Here is a 19691-nt window from a genome sequence, read left to right on the forward strand (position 1 = left end):
TTCAGTGCATAAAGAAAATGAAATCTCGTTTTGTGATATTCCAATAAAGTTACAAGAAAAGTAATCAACGTCTTCTTTTTTAACCACACAATACACTGCACCTTCATAGCGTACACATAGGGCCATGCAGTACTGCGCGGTGCTGGTGTGAATGGACTCTAACGCTAACCCTCCCTGTATCCCCTTATATGAAAGGTATATTATTAATTTGTCTGACTCTGTAATACTTCTTAAATCTGATGAAATGCTGTGGGATACTTGACATCAATTCCATGCTGTTAAATACTGTATGTTGTTAGATGTATAATATGGCATTTTATTTTACTGAAAAATTTTGCTAATCGCTTATGTATATATCACTAATTTTGCATGGTCTCCATTGCTACTAATCTGGGTATTTTTTCAACAGGATTGCCAGAATTCGGACCCCACTTCATTCCTTAAAATTTCCATGACAACAGACGTGTCAGGCCGGCCCACATCAGAGGACCGGAAAGATGTACCACCCAGGAAGAACTTGGTTCTGGGAGAAGGGGTGGTTGCTGGCCCAGAGAATGGGGGCAAAGAAACTGTTCAGGGTCCTGCTACTCAAGCCATGGAAACTGGAGAAGCCAGGATTGTAAAAGAGGCACTGAAGTCTCAGTCTTCTGAACCCATGGACCATGATGGACACTTCTGCAATGCTGAGAAACGTGCAGACCTTTTCCGAAAGGACTCCACTAAGGCTCATAAGGAGAAAGGACCTGAGGGACCAGAGCTATCACTAGAAGAACTTAGCATTAGTTCAAAGCATCATCTACCTGCAGGAAGCAGGGGCCCTGGACAGCATGCACAGCAAATGGAGGATGCACCACACCGAGCCAGCCGCAAACGTAAGCTGCTGGATGATACAGAGGACAGTAAAAACCTGCTTCTCGAAGCCTACAGAGTTTGGCAGCAAGGTCAGAAAGTAACAGCGTACGACTTGGCCAAGATTGAAAATATTATGTGTAAAACGTATATGCTAATAAAACAGGTGAGAAATCTCTTAATTACTGTATATACTGTTCTCAGGTAATATGTGCACCACATGGTAACAATCTGGTCACACAATTGTTACATTGGCATGCTTGTAAAGTCAGAGGCACATCCTCAATTCTATATTATTATCATGATCAAGGTAGTTGCAGGCATTTTCAGGGGCACCAAGAGCTGCCAGCCTACTTAAAGCAGAGTTCCACCCAAAAGTGGAAGTTCCGCTTTAAGCACTCCTTACGGGCGCAGGTACCTAGTTTTAAGACAGTTGATGTTCTCCTCTCCCCCTCCCTCCCTGCAATCTTCTGGGTCACGACGCAGGTCCCAGAAGATTGCCCGGCCATTGAGAAGGCACAGCGAGACTCGCAGTGCGCACCCGGCTGTGAAGCCGCGAGCTGTCACAGCCGAGTGCCAACACTTGCAATGCTGGTGCCGGGGAGAGACGAGAGAGAGCCGGGGGTTCAGGCGTCCACATCGCTGGACCATGGGACCTGTGAGTGTGTGTTTATTAAAGGTCAGCAGCTCCCCTTTAATAAACACAAAAATGGCTGGAACTCCGCTTTAAAGAACACTCTAAGCATTTTAATACCTCACACTTTAAACCCCTTCCTGCCCAGGCCAATTTTCAGCTTTCAGCACTGTCACACTTTGAATGACAATTGGTTAAGCAACACTGTACCCAAAAGAAAATTTTATAATTTTTTTTTTTTTTAGACAGATAGAGCTCTTTTGGTGGTATTTATTCACCACTGCGTTTTTTATTTTTTGCTAATACTGTATAAGAGAATATTACCAGCAATTTTGAAAAAAAAAAGAACATGTTTTCTAGTTTCTGTTAATAACATTTTGCAAATAATCTTTCTTCATATATTTAGACCAAAACTTATTCTGCTACATTTTTTTGGGTAAAATAACCCAAATCTGTGTATATTATTTAGTTTGTGTGAAAGTTGTAGCATCTACAAACTATGGTGCGTATGTGTGTGTATGTATATATATATATATATATATATATATATATATATATATATATATATATATATAATTTGAAACTTGATCATTCCTGACAGCCTATCTAATATTTAAAGGCCCTAAAATGGCCAGGACAGTACAAATGCCCCCAAAATTACCCCTTTTTGGAAAGTAAGCAGTCCAGGGTATTAAAGTGTTTGTTATTTTTATAGGGAAAAAAACAAGATTATACAAACATGTTATACTTACCTGCTCTGTGTGGTGGATTTGCACAGAGCAGCCCGGATCCTTCTCTTCTCTGGTCCCTCTTCAGTGCGCCTGGCCCCTTCCTCCTGTTGATTGCCCCCACAGCAAGCAGCTTGCTACGGTGGCACCCGAGCCGAGTTACAGCTTCTTATGTCTATTCAGACACAGAGTCCGACCCGTCCCCGTCCCCTCTCTCCCCTGATTGGCTAGCTTACTTTGATTGATAGCAGCGGCAACCAATGGCGCCACTACTGTGTCTCAGCCAATCAGGAGGGAGAATCTCGGATAGCTGAGACACTCGTGGACATGAGTACCGTAAGAAGCATGGTGAGTTTTTTTTATGTAATTTTTTTGGAAAATAATAAATTAAATTAAATATGTTTTTGTTTATTGTTTTGTTTTTTTTAACATACTGTCACTAGTGCAGTACAGCATCATTATATGACTGGTGTGGCAGTGATCAGGAACACTGATGATAGTATGTAATATGCCTGTTCTTGAACTTACAAGGTTGGGGATATAGAGGTTGGAATGGTGGCTGATGTTAGTCAGAGCAATGAGGTTGGCATTGTGACAGGTGCAGTGGGGTTCCCTGATAGCTTCCTAGGACTGATTATGTGATTATAGTAGACGGACCCTCCCCATCAGGAAGCAGAAAGTGACTGGGATTCAGGTGTGAGTTTCTGTCAAACAGCAGGAGGTAAACTTCTGCAGTGAAGATTGATTAAATCCTTGCAAGAAGAGATTTTTTGGGGACATTTTTACTAGCAGATATTAGACTTTAATGTTCCCAAGTGCAATTGAATCAACTTGGGAAATACAAGGATAAATACTGGACTTTCTAATTGATGCAATCACTTCAGATGCTACTGGTATCATATAAGAATATTCATTAGTCAGAAGTCTCAGTATTAGCACCCAGGGTACAGATGGACACCTCTGCACCTATATCTATTAAAGATAAAGGGAATTGCAAATGTTCTAATGTACTGTATATGTTATGAATGTTTTTTTTTTTATTTGTATAGTTTTTAAGTGTATATGTCTATGAGAGCAGGCAGTACATATGCAAGCTCTAGTAACGCACAGTCATTAAGGTGTATTCTGTATTCCTGATCTTTTCTCAGCAGTCTATAGACAGATAGTAACTCTCTGCTTATAGTGACTCACCCACTGCCCTCACCACTCTTCCCCTCGCCCACCCACTGCCCTCACAACTCTTTTTCCCTCGCCCACCCACTGCCCTCACTGTTCTTTCACTCGCCCACCCGCTGCCCTCACCACTCTTCCCCTCGCCCACCCACTGCCCTCATCGTTTTTCCACTCACCCACCTGCTGCCCTGACCGCTCTTCCCCTCACCCACCCGCTGCCCTCACTGTTCTTCTCCTCGCCCACCGCCTGCCCTCATCGCTCTTCTCCTCGCCCACCGCCTGCCCTCTTCATTCTTCCCCTCGCCCACCAACTGCCCTCACCGCTCTTCCCCTCGCCCACCGCGTGACCTCACCGCTCTTCCCCTCGCCCACCGCGTGACCTCACCGCTCTTCCCCTCGCCCACCGCGTGACCTCACCGCTCTTCCCCTCGCCCACCGCGTGACCTCACCGCTCTTCCCCTCGCCCACCGCGTGACCTCACCGCTCTTCCCCTCGCCCACCGCGTGACCTCACCGCTCTTCCCCTCGCCCACTGCCCGCCCTCACCGCTCTTCCCCTCGCCCACTGCCCGCCCTCACCGCTCTTCCCCTCGCCCACCCCTGCCCTCACCGTGCTTCCTCTCGCCCACCCCTGCCCTCACTGCACTTCCCCTTGCCCACCCTTGCCCTCACCGCTCTTCACCTCGCCCACCGCCTGCCCTCATCGCTCTTCCCCTCGCCCACCGCCTGCCCTCATCGCTCTTCCCCTCGCCCACCGCCTGCCCTCATCGCTCTTCCCCTCGTCAACTGCCTGCCCTTACCGCTTTTCCCCTCTCCCATTGCCTGCCCTCACCGCTCTTCCCCTCGCCCACCCCTGCCCTCACCTTTCTTCCCCTTGCCCACCCCTGCCCTTCTTCCGCTCGCCCACCCCTGCCCTCACTTTTCTTCCCCTCACCCATCCCCACCCTCACTGCTCTTCCCCTCGCCTACCCCTGCCCTCACCGCTCTTCCCCCAGCCCACCCCTGCCCCCCACCGCTCTTCCCCCAGCCCACCCCTGCCCCCCACCCACACACCCACTTCTGCCCTCACCACTTTTCCCCACTACCTGCACACCCACCCATCCCCAACCATCCACTCACCCCTGCCCTCACCACTCTTGCCCTCACCGCTCTTCACCTCGCCCACTTGTTGCCCTCACCGCTCTTTCCCCTCTCCCATTGCCTGCCCTCATCGTTTTTCCACTCGCCCACCTGCTGCCCTGACCGCTCTTCCCCTCGCCCACCTGCTGCCCTCACTGTTCTTCTCCTCGCCCACCTGCTGCCCTCACTGTTCTTCTCCTCGCCCACCGCCTGCCCTCACCGCTCTTCCCCTCGCCCACCGCCTGCCCTCACCGCTCTTCCCCTCGCCCACCGCGTGCCCTCACTGATCTTCCCCTCGCCCACTGCCCGCCCTCACCACTCTTCCTCTCGCCCACCCCTGCCCTCACCGTGCTTCCTCTCGCCCACCTCTGCCCTCACCGCACTTCCCCTTGCCCACCCCTGCCCTTGCCCACCCTTGCCCTCACCGCTCTTCCCCTCGCCCACCACTTGCCCTCATCGCTCTTCCCCTCGCCCACCGCCTGCCCTCACTGCTCTTCTCCTCTCCCATTGCCCACCCTCACCGCTCTTCCCCTCGCCCACCCCTGCTCTCACTTTTCTTCCCCTCGCCCACCCCTACCCTCACCTTTCTTCCCCTCGCCCAACCCTACCCTCACCTTTCTTCCGCTCGTCCACCCCTGCCCTCACTGCTCTTCCCCTCGCCCACCCCTGCCCTCACTGCTCTTCCCCTCGCCTACCCCTGCCCCCCACCGCTCTTCCCCCAGCCCACCCCTGCCCCCCACCGCTCTTCCCCCAGCCCACCCCTGCCCCCCACCGCTCTTCCCCCAGCCCACCCCTGCCCCCCACCGCTCTTCCCCCAGCCTACCCCTGCCCCCCACAGCTCTTCCCCCAGCCCACCCCTACCCCCCACCGCTCTTCCTCCAGCCTGCCCCCCACCACTCTTCCCTCAGCCCACACACCCACTTCTGCCCTCACCACTTTTCCCCACTACCTGCACATCCACTCACCCCTGCCCTCACCACTCTTACACTTGCCCACCCTTGCCCTCACCGCTCTTCACCTCGCCCACTCGTTGCCCTCACCGCTCTTTCCCCTCTCCCATTGCCTGCCTCACCGCTCTTTCCCCTCGCCCACCCCTGCCCTCACCGCTCTTTCCCCTCGCCCACCCCTGCCCTCACCTTTCTTCCGCTCGCCCACCCCTACTCTCACCTTTCTTCCGCTCGCCCACCTCTGCCCTCACCGCTCTTCCCCTTGCCCACCCCTGCCCTCACTGCTCTTCCCCAGCCCACCCCTGCCCTCCACCGCTCTTCTCCTAGCCCACCCCTGCCCTCACCGCTCTTCCCCCAGCCCACCCCTGCCCTCACCGCTCTTCCCCCAGCCCACCCCTGCCCCCCACCGCTCTTCCCCCAGCCCACCCCTGCCCCCCACCGCTCTTCCCCCAGCCCACCCCTGCCCCCCACCGCTCTTACCCTAGCCCACCCCTGCCCCCCACCGCTCTGCCCCCCACCGCTCTTCCCCTAGCCCACCCCTGTCCCCCACCGCTCTTCCCCTAGCCCACCCCTGCCCCCCACCGCTCTTCCTCCAGCCCACCCCTGCCCCCCGCCGCTCTTCCTCCAGCCCACCCCTGCCCCCCACCACCGTTCCCTCATGCGCGCACACCCACTTCTGCCCTCACTACTTTTCCCCACTGCTTGCACACCGACCCATCCCCAACATCGGACCCCCTTCCCCAGCCTGATTGTCACCAATACACTTGCCACTCAATCCACCTGATCCCACCACCATAGCTATAAAATACAAAAATTGCAGCGCTAATAAACAACACACAATACAATTGCTGGTGAACAGCAATTAAAGTGCAAAAGTCCTTCTTAGGGTGATGATAACCATAAAAGTCAACCACAGATATGTGTGACCATAAATTAGTCCATAAAGTGACAAGTGCAATCGTCCTTCATATGTAGAAGTATGGGAGAAATGGGCACTCCCTAAACAGAAGAAAGTAGCTTGCTTATCGATTACACTGAAGGTGCCTGTGTTGATCTTCAGAAGGAGCCCGCTGTTAATGATGAGTGTTTGCGTCTCTCTCACCACCATACAGTAAGAAATCTAAAGAACAAACTCATGATGTAGTATATCATTAAAATAATATCAAAATAATAGTTGAAGATAATAGGGAAGGAACACCCGTGATGTGGCAAACATAAAAAATCTGTGCATCGCTCCATCTTCCCCACAAGCAATGCAAACTCACCAGACGGAATGCAATATCACGCCAAATACAACCCAATAAACGCAGTAGGGAGTAAATGGAAAACCAGCTTACGTTCAGAGGTGGGAGGAGGACCTGGGACGAACTTTAGAAGACACGGACTGGTCTAACATATGGCTCACATCTAAGTCATCTTCACCCAACATCTTAGCACTGGAGACAAATTATAAAGTCCTAACTCGCTGGTACCTTGTACCCGCTAGGGTGGCAAAATATTCACCTTATACCTCAACTCTTTGTTTTCGAGGATGCCCAGAAATAGGCACATATTTACACATATGGTGGACGTGCCCAGTAATCCAAACCTTCTGGAAGGAAGTCTTCGTGATTGCATCTAAAATATTTAAAAAAATAATACAACCAGATCCATATTTAACTTTACTTAATCTAAAACCGGAATGGTTAACACTCTCTCAATTCAAACTTATGATCCAACTAATAACGGCTGCAAAACAAACAGTGGCCAAGGCATGGAAATCTCCTACATTGGTACTAGCAGAAACAATTCACAGAATGAATAATACAATGTCCCATGCTAAGATGGTAGCCATCGATCAAAATCAAATTCCAAAATTTGAAAAACTTTGGCATCCTTGGATAAAACAACAGTTCCTGTCAAACTTCAATGACTCTGTCCTGTTGCCATGGTAACAGATTAAATGACTTACAGAGACACCCATTCTAAGGCTTCAAAGAGAACTAAAAAGAATAATAAACTGACGAGCGGGACAACCTTGTGGACCATACCTCTACCTTTCAACCCTTTTTCTTCTTTCTCTTTCCTTTTCTCCACCTTACGATTAAAGCTCATTATCAGAATTTATTTGACCTATATACACTCTACTTGTAAACAATATGTATAGTAGGTATAAATCATTTAAATACCTACAAAAGTAACTAAGGAAATGATATATATCTTTAATTTAGGTTTACGTGAACCCAATGTTTAATATTTGAAATTTCATGATATTTACCTATATAAACCCTACTGTAAAACAATGAGCTTACTTTATAGATCCTTGTAAACTTACTTTATGTATCTTTATAACATTGTATACTCAATAAACTTCTTTTGACAAGGAAAACCAGCAGCACTGCCTCCAAATTGTAGTACAAATGGCATATATTATTTTAAGCTGGACATTTTAATAAACAATACATTATGATACCTTGTTTACTTTGGTATTATGATGTGGTGAGAGTGGCTGAGTGTCCCCTAAATACTTACCCTTTGAGATCCTTGGAACAAGTGGATAGTGGAGACAGTGCTGCTGGTATTCCGTATACTCCCTGCTGTGTTTACTGGGTTGTATTTACCGTGATATTGCATTCTGTCTGGTGAGTTTGCACTGCATAAGGGGAAGATGGAGTGATATTCGGATTTGATTGGAGTGATGAGCTACAGAAGCTCTCTTTATTGGCTTCTTCCAGACGTGCATTTGTGAGGTCAGACACTGATGTTGGGCGAGAAGGCCTGGCTTGCAGTTTCCTCTCTAATTCATCCGGGTTGAGGTCAGAACTCTGTGCAGGCCAGTCACGTTCCTGCACCCCAAACTCGCTCATCCATTTCTGGACCTTGCTTTGTGCACTGGTCCAAATCATTTGGCGGAGAGGAGATTTTGGTGTGAGGTTGTTTTTCAGGGGTTGGGCTTGGCCCCTTAGTTCCAGTGAAGGGAACTCTTAAGGAGTTAGCATACCAAGATATTTTGGACAATTTCATGCTCCCAACTTTGTTGGAACAATTTGAGGGTGGCCTCTTCCTGTTCCAACATGACTGCACACCAGTGCTCAAAGTCCTGACCTCAACCCAATAGAACACCTCTGTGGTTAATTAGGGTGGAGGCTGCGAGCCAGGCCTTCTTGTCCACATCAGTGCCTGATCTCACAGAGAGAGGCGTATCCTTTTTCTGCTTTTCTCTTTTCTAGATTGTTGATTGATGGTTGTGTGCGCCAATGGGAACGCTTTTGCTAGTATAAAATTATTTTAAAGTAAATTATTGTCTCCTATAGACAGTCATGTTATTGCTAAGCACGTTGCCTTAGTATTGAGATCTCTATGGGTTAAGCTATTACTATCCCAGAGGAGGTACCCTAACATAGCACCTTTATAATGATGCTTCTTTAGTGTATGGGAGGTAATTAGCAGGAAAAGACATTGCTCTAAGCACTGTTAAATGCCATATTTAAAAAAAAAAATATTTAAAAAAAAAAACCGCCATCAATACCTTTGTCTATTACTCAGTCAATGAGTCTCTTTTATTGCTACAATGCAATAAGCCTTGCCAGTAGATTATTGAAAAAGCAGTCAATCAGACACATTCTCCTATTTTTTAGTAGCTCGACAGAATCGAAAAGCAGAAATGTGATCAGTTTCTGTGACCTACTTGTATTATTCCTTTGCTTGAGGTTTTGTAAATACGCCAAGTGTGCAATAGGTCATAGGAAATTAGACTGATATAAGAAGTTGGGATCTGTGGAAACAACGTTTAAAGCATCAATACATCCAGATTGATATTCTAGTAATAGTACAGTTACGTCGGCTAAGTCAGCCCCAGGGTTCTTGTAGGTTTTTGGGTACTTCAACAGCAAGATCCCCTGGAGAGAATTCCTGACTATATTACTGTTTGGGAGTTGAGAGTTTCCATACCCCTTTGTGTATCCCAACACCTCCTGCTGTATCCTTTTATAACAGTAATGGTCAAACATAGCTGACCTCTATCTATTGCAGAACAAACTGACCACCAAAAGTGACTGGCATCATGGCAGGGTTCACTCTACCTGTTTAGTCTCTTTGTATGATAGAGAATGTAGCAGGAGGTGTGGGAGTGAGTAACTCGGAACTAATAGACATACCTACATTGTTTTGGGGAAAACTTTTTGAAAACCTGTGAAAATAGTAATTGCTGAGTTTGTTTTTAAAAGTTTGAGTTGTAGATTGGTCATCTTGATTCTGATTTTACTACCTAGAGCAGTCTTTCTCAACCAGGGTTCCTCTCGAGCAGTGCTCTCCAAGCTGCAACCCGTGGGCTGGATGCGGCCCTTTACTTGTGCTTATCTGTCCTTTGGGACATTATTCTTGCCACTGATAGAGGCACTATTCTTCCTACTGACACCAACAATCAGGGAATTTTGGTGTCAGCAGTGCACTCTGGGAAGTTGCAACGGCAAAAATGTTCTGAAAAAACAATTTTTACTTGCATTTGCCAGCGAATGGTATCTTGCAGATGTTCTCTTGACTAGTTTTCTTATGTTAAAAGTAGTGGGCAAAACTTTTTTTTTTTTTTTAATTTTGAATAGAGTAAGGGAGGGTATTTAATCCTTGTCAGATTTTTTTTTTTTTCCATGACTCTTCGACAGAATCCGGCTGAACGGCCGGTCACATGATCGGAAAGCTTCCGATTGCAACTAAAGATCGGGAGCTTTCTATTAGCTGAGTCGGGAGTGCGCAGGGTGCGCGCTCTCGGCACAGCTCTGTTTATCTTTAGCTACGCATATATGCAGCACCTCTGTGTTAAGGCCCACCGAGAGACCGCATACATGCGTATGGCCAGTGGGAAGGAGTTATTCTTCCCACTGACCATCTACCTGATGTACCATGAGCTGCAGATGTAGAAATTATTAGCAGGGATTCCCTGAGACAGGAAAGTTATTTCAGTGTTAAGGAGGTTGAGTTCCTCAGTGTTAAAGAGGTTGAGAAAGGCTGACCAAGAAAGACCCTGACCTGGTGCAAACATGTAGTAAGGAAAGTTCAGACTTTGCTGGCTGCATGCTTTTTCTGATCAGGGACTTGCTAAATGATGATGCCTGGATGACAGTCCTAAAGCTTATGTTTGTTTAAAAACCAACCTAGCAAAGGCAGTTCCATGTTCCTGTTCTTACAGGTTCACTTTAGTAACTCAGATACTGCTCAGTCAAGATCACATTTAGGCACAAAACTGCAACAATGCATCTTCTTTTGTGTGTGTGTTTGTGGTTTTATCTAGCAAGAGGGAATTGTTACATCATACATTTCCGTTTTTATTATAAAGAAAAAAAAAAATACAGAGAAGTCTCATGTGTGAAATATATTACTCACACATTTAAAGTGGAACTACACTGTATGTGACCAAAAACGCTATTTAATTCATTTTTGTTATTCAAAGCAAACTCTTCCCATCCATCAATGTCTCCATGCTTTATTTTGTTGAGAAATCACTTTGAAATTCACCTGCCTACAATTTCTGGCTGTGGTTGAATAAGGGCTGATGGTTCATGTAGCATTTACTTTCTGGAATTCAGCCTCCCATAGCTTAGGCATGCAGGCAGGAGGGTGTGCTTAGATGAGAAAACCCCTCCTCCCCTCCTGAAGACTCCTGGGATGTATAACATCATTTTCCTAGGCATGGAAACCCGGAAGTAACTGAAGAAATGTATAAAAAATGTATAAAAAAAAGTTTAAAACCAGTAAATATGATATACTTTCCTATTAATGCCAGCAGCATGAGGATCAAAATGAGTGGATGTTGATTGAGAGAGTGAAGTTCCACTTTAACTAGCCAACTATAGCTATCACATCTGTGTAAAGACTGTTATTAGATCCAATTTGGTGTCAGCAGTGCATTCTGGGAAGTTGCAACGGCAAAAATGTTCTGAAAAAACAATTTTTACTTGCATTTGCCAGCAAATGGTATCTTGCAGATGTTCTCTTGACTAGTTTTCTTATGTTAAAAGTAGTGGGCAAAACTTTTTTTTTTTTAATTTTGAATAGAGTAAGGGAGGGTATTTAATCCTTGTCAGATTTTTTTTTTTTCCATCTGTGTCCCATTGCAGAGTTTTCCCTTCACTCCCTGTCCTATAGCCAAACAGGAAGTGAGAGAAAATCTCTGCAAATTAACTTAATTCTCTAGGGAACACCATAACTAGTGTCTCAATTTCACTTCTGTTACTTTTCTGGGGACAGCCCAAAATTTAGGATTTTCTTTCACTTTCAGTGATAATGGTAAACAGGATAAATAGAAAGGGTGAATCTCCTTAAAGCAGTAGTAAACTTTCTTATTAAAAAAAAAAAAACATGGGCACTGGGTGGTTTAAGCCATAATTTGCTAGTATGCACCACTGTAACCGCTTACATCGTCACCCGGTGTGCATGGGAGTCCTGCCTATGGCATAGAGCTCTGAAGGGACGGCATGAGTATGTCACCTCTTCATAGCGCATGTGCTGGTGACGTCACCGGCTTCATCCCGTTTAAATATCTCCTAAACACCGCAAGTTTAGTTGATATTAAAATGTAACTAAAGGCAAAACCTTTTTTCTAGTTTTCGATAGAGTGCAGAGGGGTTTGGAATACCTGTTGGGTTTTTATTGCGCCCCTATTAAAGAGACACAACCCTCCCTATTTGTCCAGTTTACCATTATAATTAAAAGTGAAAGTAAAAGAACATCCCAAATTTTGGGTTATCCCCAGAAATGTAATGGGGTTAATCTTCCAATGAGGATGCTAGTTCTGGTGACCTGGGGTCCCCAAGGAATTACTTTAGTTTGTAGGGATTTCCTCTCACTTTCTGTTTGTCTATGGGACAGGAAGTGATGGGAAATCTCCACAATGGAACACCGATGGCAAAAGCAAATAAAAAATCTTACAGGGGTTAGAACCCTCTCTTACTTTATCCAAAATGAAGAAAAAAAGTTTCTACTTTAAGAAATCCTGTTTGCATCATCCAGATAATTTGAAAAACCTGAAGCAAATCCACCTAGAAAAAGGGGCTGTAAAAAACTACTATAGACTTGCCCCAAAATACTGACTGGCCTGCTGCATTGTGAATACAGGAGGTCAGGCACTCAGCACAGGTGCCATTCACAGAATGCATTGCATTTTCTGAATGAATGCAAGGCGCTCTCTGATTGGATGAGATGGAGAGGCAGGGCGGTGACATCACAAACATTACATGCGCACAGTGTACAGAGAAGATTCTGTAGGAACTTACTTCCAGCAAGACCCTAAATAAAATGATACTTTATGGCCGTGTTCATGAGCCCTTAGAAATAATTTTGAGTTTGACTAAAGAAAGAACTGGGGAAGGCTCTGAATACTTGTGCAAGGCAGTGCGTGTGACTAAATAAAGTTGAATGTTTCTAAATGCCCAGAGGGTTACAGGCAGATAGAAAACTGAATGTGGTGGAAACTATGCAGCTGTTTGACGCAATCTGTTTCATACGGCTTTATTTATATTGTGTGCATTCAAACCTTGGATTCATATGCATGCAAGGTTTGTGGTTTTTGGTTTTACAGGCACCTCCATATCATTTTCACGTTCCAGCATCATTTGTAGTTTCTCACTCTATGCCTACAGTAGTGGCTGCATTCTGCGGAATCATGATGTTATGACCGACGGCAATTCTTCTATTCAGATTCCAATTTCTAATGAATAAAAATGTATTTGAAATCAAATATTTTTTGGGGCCAGACAGAAACCCAAGTGGTTGTAAACCTCAGACATGAAATATGAACAAAGCGTATCTCTCTATAGCAGGGGTCTTTAAACTGCGGCATGAGAGCGAGGTGTGATCCTTTGCTAGCCTTTGTCCGGCCCTTGGGGCACTATTCCTCCCACTGACCCCAACAATGGGGGAACTATATCTTCCATTGATACCAATGATGGGATATTATTCCTCCTACTAATAGGGGCACTACTCCTCCTATTGACCACCTACCCTGAGGACATATTTATTTTCACTAATGCTGGACCCATGACATTTTCTGCCCCTGCTGGCCACAGTCTGGCCTTCCTATATATATATTATTATAGGACAATAAAAGTTTGGAGACCCCTGCTCTATAGTGTCATTTCTGTCTGCTGCTATCAGCATGCATCGTTTCTGACAAGTTTTCCTGACACCAAGAGTAAAATAGTGACGGGGAAGGACCTCCCCCTGATTGACATCCTCAGCTCTGTTCCTGTGTGCTGTGCGGAGGAGAGTGTGTCCCTTCCCTCCAATCAGCTCTCAGAGCTCTCCTCACTGAGCTCTGCAGAGTGTAAGTTCAGCTCTTCGCCCCTTTTTTTTAAAAAAAAAATCTCAGACAAGCTCTATAAATTCAGCACTTTCAATGGATTTAGAAAAAAGATGGCTGGAGAGAGACAGGTACAACTTACGTGGGAGGATTTGTTTTATGTCTGTGCATCACCCGGAGCCAGTCACTTCACTGGGTATATGTAAGGGTTTACATTCACTTTGAGTTCTTTTGAGTGTATTATGGTTGGTTCTAGCCTTCTCAATGTAGTCATATGTTGCTGGAACACATCTTTACTATATTTACAAGACAAAGGTGATCCTTGGAGAGATAGAATTCCCCGGGGATCTTGTGTGATTTTCAACGTAGATACAACACAGTGCAGTTATCCCCGTAATCAGCTCTTGTTTTGTGGCGGTGTGTTTTTTTAAATTGATATTTCAAGTTATTCCATCGTCTTTTCCCCCATTTTTTTAACTCTGTACATATACACCTGTTTTAAGTACATTGGGGCCTCTTTCACATGGGAGGCTGGGGATAGAAAAAATAGGTGGTTGCGAAACAGTCTTGCTGCCCCCCTGATCACACATCTAAAGCCTACCATACAGCTGGAGGGGGTAGTTCACATTTTGCAACAAATTCAACGCTGCATGTTGAGTTGACAATCAACTCTGCTCCGCAACTGTGAGCCAAATGCTTGGCTCACAAATGCAGCACCTTAGTTCCATTGTAAACTGCCATTTAGCACAAAAAAAAAAAACAGTCATTCACGAGGCTTGCCTCCTGAACACTTGATAACGGCTGCTTAGCCGCATTCTGAAAGACTCCCACTGACGCCAACGACGGGGTACTATTCCTCCCACCGACGCCAACGATGGGGTACTATTTTTCTCCCACTGACGCCAACAATGGGGCACTATTCCTACCACCGCTGCCAACGATGGGGCACTGTTCCTCCCACCGACGCCAAGGATGGGGCGCTGTTCCTCCCACCGACGCCAAGGATGGGGCGCTGTTCCTCCCACCGACGCCAACGATGGGGCGCTGTTCCTCCCACCGACGCCAAGGATGGGGCGCTGTTCCTCCCACCGACGCCAAGGATGGGGCGCTGTTCCTCCCACCGACGCCAACGATGGGGCGCTGTTCCTCCCACCGACGCCAACGATGGGGCGCTGTTCCTCCCACCGACGCCAACGATGGGGCGCTGTTCCTCCCACCGACGCCAACGATGGGGCGCTGTTCCTCCCACCGACGCCAACGATGGGGCGCTGTTCCTCCCACCGACGCCAACGATGGGGCGCTGTTCCTCCCACCGACGCCAACGATGGGGCGCTGTTCCTCCCACCGACGCCAACGATGGGGCGCTGTTCCTCCCACTGACGCCAACGATGGGGCGCTGTTCCTCCCACCGACGCCAACGATGGGGCGCTGTTCCTCCCACCGACGCCAACGATGGGGCGCTGTTCCTCCCACCGACGCCAACGATGGGGCGCTGTTCCTCCCACCGACGCCAACGATGGGGCGCTGTTCCTCCCACCGACGCCAACGATGGGGCGCTGTTCCTCCCACCGACGCCAACGATGGGGCGCTGTTCCTCCCACCGACGCCAACGATGGGGCGCTGTTCCTCCCACCGACGCCAACGATGGGGCGCTGTTCCTCCCACCGACGCCAAGGATGGGGCGCTGTTCCTCCCACCGACGCCAAGGATGGGGCGCTGTTCCTCCCACCGACGCCAAGGATGGGGCACTGTTCCTCCCACCGACGCCAAGGATGGGGCACTGTTCCTCCCCCCGTCGCCAAGGATGGGGTACTGTTCCTCCCCCCGTCGCCAAGGATGGGGCACTGTTCCTCCCCCCGTCGCCAAGGATGGGGCACTGTTCCTCCCACCGACGCCAACGATGGGGCACTGTTCCTCCCACCGACGCCAACGATGGGGCACTGTTCCTCCCACCAACGCCAATGATGGGGCACTGTTACCGAAGCCAGGACATTTTCTACTCCTACAGGCCACAGTCTGGCCTCTCTAAAGTCTGAAGAATAATAAACTGGCCCTTTGCTTAAAACGTTTGGAGGACCCTGAAGTAGCCTATCCAGCACTCATTTTGATGTTGTTGTGTGAAGATATTCCCACCTGACCAATTGGTTGGATATCTGGCAAAAATTCTGTGCTAAATTGTACATTTTCATTGAGTTTACATTTTGAGTTCTTATTTTATAGTTTAACATTGATTTTAATATTTTTTTCTTTTGGTGACTTTAACATACTGTATTTGCTGTAGCAGAGATTCATAATTCTTTTGCATATATGGATTTGTGGATGCTTTCTCCAATAAAAGTAAAAATCCCTGCTATACAGCTGCTGAGATAATTGATAAGCCAAGCCAAGTCCACTGCTAAAGCTATGAGCCGTCTATGGAAGAAAGCAACTTGATAGACTGATCTCAGGAAAAGGGTGGTCAGTCATATTGAGTATTCTTGGGGAAAGGTTATTGCTTTGTCCAGAAATAAATAACAATATTTCTCTATAGGCATAAACATACATTATTGAGCTACCCTAACATGCAGTCAGATCTTGCTTGCATATTTAACAAACTGTCTAAAATGAATGATTAGCTGTACATGTGCATAGAAAGAGACCATCAGTAAAAAGGTAAGTTTTTAATGAAGCAAAGTCTGTATATGTAATAAACAGAGCTAGGAGAGGACACACAGACTGTTAACAGCTTCTGCCCTGCAGCTTGCAGTTAGTGACAAAAACATTGCATTTCTGACAAGATCATCAGGTACCTGTACGTGCTGAAAACATTCTTGCCTGAAAAAAAAAAAAAAACGAATATAACCACCACATCTAAGGACTGTACACATCCTATCCATGCTGATGTGAGTGGTGGAGAGAGTTCCTGGATTCGGATGTTAAGTGCCTGTTGTTGTACAGATCCCTGGCTGGGGTTGTAGCCATCCGCCCTTTCAGGTCTCCTATAACTAAGAGACCAATTTTCTCTGGTAAGAGGCAGCAGTTTTTTGAGAGGTGGAGGTCTGTCTACGCACCCTATTTCACTACAGCAAGTTTTTGTCCCAGTATTCACTCAGCACTTGGGGACACTCATCATTGTGTTTTTGCATGCGTGTTACATAACATGGATGGACTATAATCATTATCGTTTTTGTATAGCCATGGACATTTTTTGGGTTTAATTTTGTTTATCTCTACACTGTTTATTTAATTTATGCTTTGTTATAGCTTCTACAGTTATAGACTTGTCACATTATTATATTTTTCTTTGGTATTTTGAGATATTCACTTGTTGTTTATATAGTCACGCATTATTGAGTATTCCTCACGGACATAGGAAGCATTATCTGTGTCCCACCAACCAAATTAATTTTTTTTTTTATTTTTATGGTGCATTTATACACTGACTAGTATTTAAAAATTAGCTCAGTGACCACTACCTATCCTCATATTTTTATGAGGCTTTTTAGGCACTTGTTTGTTGCCACTCTCAGTTTTTAGCGCGACTTTTTGATTCTTATTAGATTTATGGTTTACTACTTTTTAGTCGCAGCTTATGTAAATTAGTGTAAGCGCAGTATTTATTTTTTACAGTCATATTGAGTATTCTTGGGGAAAGGTTATTGCTTTGTCCAGAAATAAATAACAATATTTCTCTATAGGCATAAACATGCATTATTGAGCTACCCTAACATGCAGTCAGATCTTGCTTGCATATTTAACAAACTGTCTAAAATGAATGATTAGCTGTACATGTGCATAGAAAGAGACCATCAGTAAAACGGTAAGTTGTTAATGAAGCAAAGTCTGTATATGTAATAAACAAATATGACAGCCCCATGTACATACAGAATATCATGAAAAAACATACATGAAAGCTTTTTCAGTTATTAACACACATTGGGAAGGCTTTCTACATTAGGCTGATCACATCTGTGTATATATTTAAGAAGATTAAAGATTCCCTTTAAGAGAGTGTGGGCAGCCTGTGGGTAACAATTAGCAGAGCCTTTTATTTCTATCATAGTCAATAGATAGCAGATCTTCCTGTGTGTAACAATTACTAGAGCTCCTTTGGTTTCATTAGTTTTCAGGCTGTTGCTGTAGTAACATTGCTGTTTTTATTGACTTGGTTGTTTTGTCTTTTAGGTGGATGAAGGTGCTGCATTAGAGCAAGCCATAAAATTCTGCCAACTTCAGATGGGAGCAGCTGCACAGAAGCAGGTAGGTTCTCAGCATTAGAAAGTAGGGGGTTGGTAAGACTTTCTTAGTACATATAATATTACACTTCCAATTTGTATCTCCTGTGTAGGTTGTGGAATACAGGTAAATGCACTATCAGTAAAACACCTATACTTAGCAGATAATACTATCTAATGAGAACTACCATAGGGTGCTTGGCTCATCATGCTTTGTGACATGGGTATATAGCAAGTCTGCTACCATAGAAACATCATAAACCAACAACAAGGAATTATCACTATTGTTCTTGCAATTAAATTCCACAGAGTCATTTTTGGGCTGATCAATAAGAATGCAGCCTAATCAATCTAAAAGAACTAGAGAGTGGTCAGGATTATCGTTTCTTGATCTCTAAAAAGGTTACCATCTCTGTACTACGTGAAACTTTAAAATGGACCCACAGGGAAATCTCAAAAGAAGATTTCTTTTAAAACCTGGCCTGTATGATTTTATAAAATGAGAACTCTGTAAATGGAGTGATTTTCTCCAATAAGCACATTTCTGTATCCCTTTGGTGCCTGGACTCTTGACCATTGCATAGACACATTGGACATTAAGAGATTATTGTCAGGAGACTATTCCGGCAGGGCTCCTGACAGGCTGGTTGTACATTTTTAAAGTGCTATGTCCTATTTTTAAATACCCTTTAATGAATTTTAATGCACAAAAACACAATATACTACCCAGTTGTTTGATAAAAAATAAAAGATGTCACGCCGAGTAAATAGATACCTAACATCCTGCTTTAAAGTTGCGCACACTTATGGAATGGCGACAAAGAATGGTACTTAAAAATCTCAATAGACGATTTAAAAGCCTTTACAGGTCATCAGTTTAGAGTTACACAGGAGGTCGGGTGGTCGAATCATTTATCTCATGTGTGGTGCCAATACCATTTACATGCATGACCTATGCATGCGTTTGCCTTTGTGTGCAAGCATGGTAGAATGGGGCGCTTAAAAATAGTTTTTATTAAAAATGTTTTATTTTTATACTGTTCCTTTAAACTTTTTTTAATTATGTTTATTGCTATCATAAGAAATGTAAACATCCCTTGTGATAGCAATAAGCAGCGGTCTTCTATACTGAGACATCTAGGGTCTATTAGAGATCCTCTGCCCTGACAGCATTTGATCAAACCAATATCGGTTTGAGCAGATGCTTTTTCCAAGCCATAAATTATTTGTTTACATTCTGCAGAAACTAGAAGTGAGAAAATACTTGTCGCTTCCGTTTTCTCATATCATAGAGATGATCGGGGAAATTACAGTCACTGATCTGCAGTATGGTAAGTCGGCAGAACCGCGTGCTTCAATCTTGGCTCCCCGTTGGGATGGGAGAGCCCAGAGAGGCACGGGGGGACGACTATAAAACGCCACCTATAAAACCAATCCAATGGCTAATTAGCCACTAGGATTACTGTTACAAAACATGTAATTGTGGATCAGATGCAGTGAGCAATTCAGATACCATGTGTAATGTAATCGAAGAGGGTATTAGATAAGAATGCTTCCAAGAAAAAATGTAATTATTTTTTTGTTTGCAAGATTCAGTGAATTAACATGGATGGGTCACACTGTTGCTTACATTACTTGGCTGACTGGAATCTGAACGGGAAAATGCTGTTTGCATACAGAGCAATGTTTATGACTAAATACTGAACTGTATTAATATATGGCAATGCAAGTTTAATAATTGCAGCACACTGTCCCAT

The 19691-nt window shown here is 45.3% G+C and overlaps 1 protein-coding gene across 4 annotated transcripts in view; it reads left to right on the plus strand.

Moving 5' to 3' along the window:
• Positions 1 to 19691, plus strand: part of CABIN1 (calcineurin binding protein 1) — a 372633-nt gene that overhangs the window by 329095 nt on the left and 23847 nt on the right. For all 4 annotated transcript variants that reach the window (XM_073629206.1, XM_073629207.1, XM_073629208.1 and 1 more), the window contains 2 exons: positions 410 to 1015; positions 17885 to 17959. In XM_073629206.1, the coding sequence (XP_073485307.1) occupies positions 410 to 1015; positions 17885 to 17959 (681 nt within the window). The remainder of the gene's footprint in view (positions 1 to 409; positions 1016 to 17884; positions 17960 to 19691) is intronic.

The sequence above is a fragment of the Aquarana catesbeiana genome, linkage group LG01 (genome assembly GCF_042186555.1).
Source record: "Aquarana catesbeiana isolate 2022-GZ linkage group LG01, ASM4218655v1, whole genome shotgun sequence".
NCBI classification, from domain to species: Eukaryota; Metazoa; Chordata; class Amphibia; order Anura; family Ranidae; genus Aquarana; species Aquarana catesbeiana.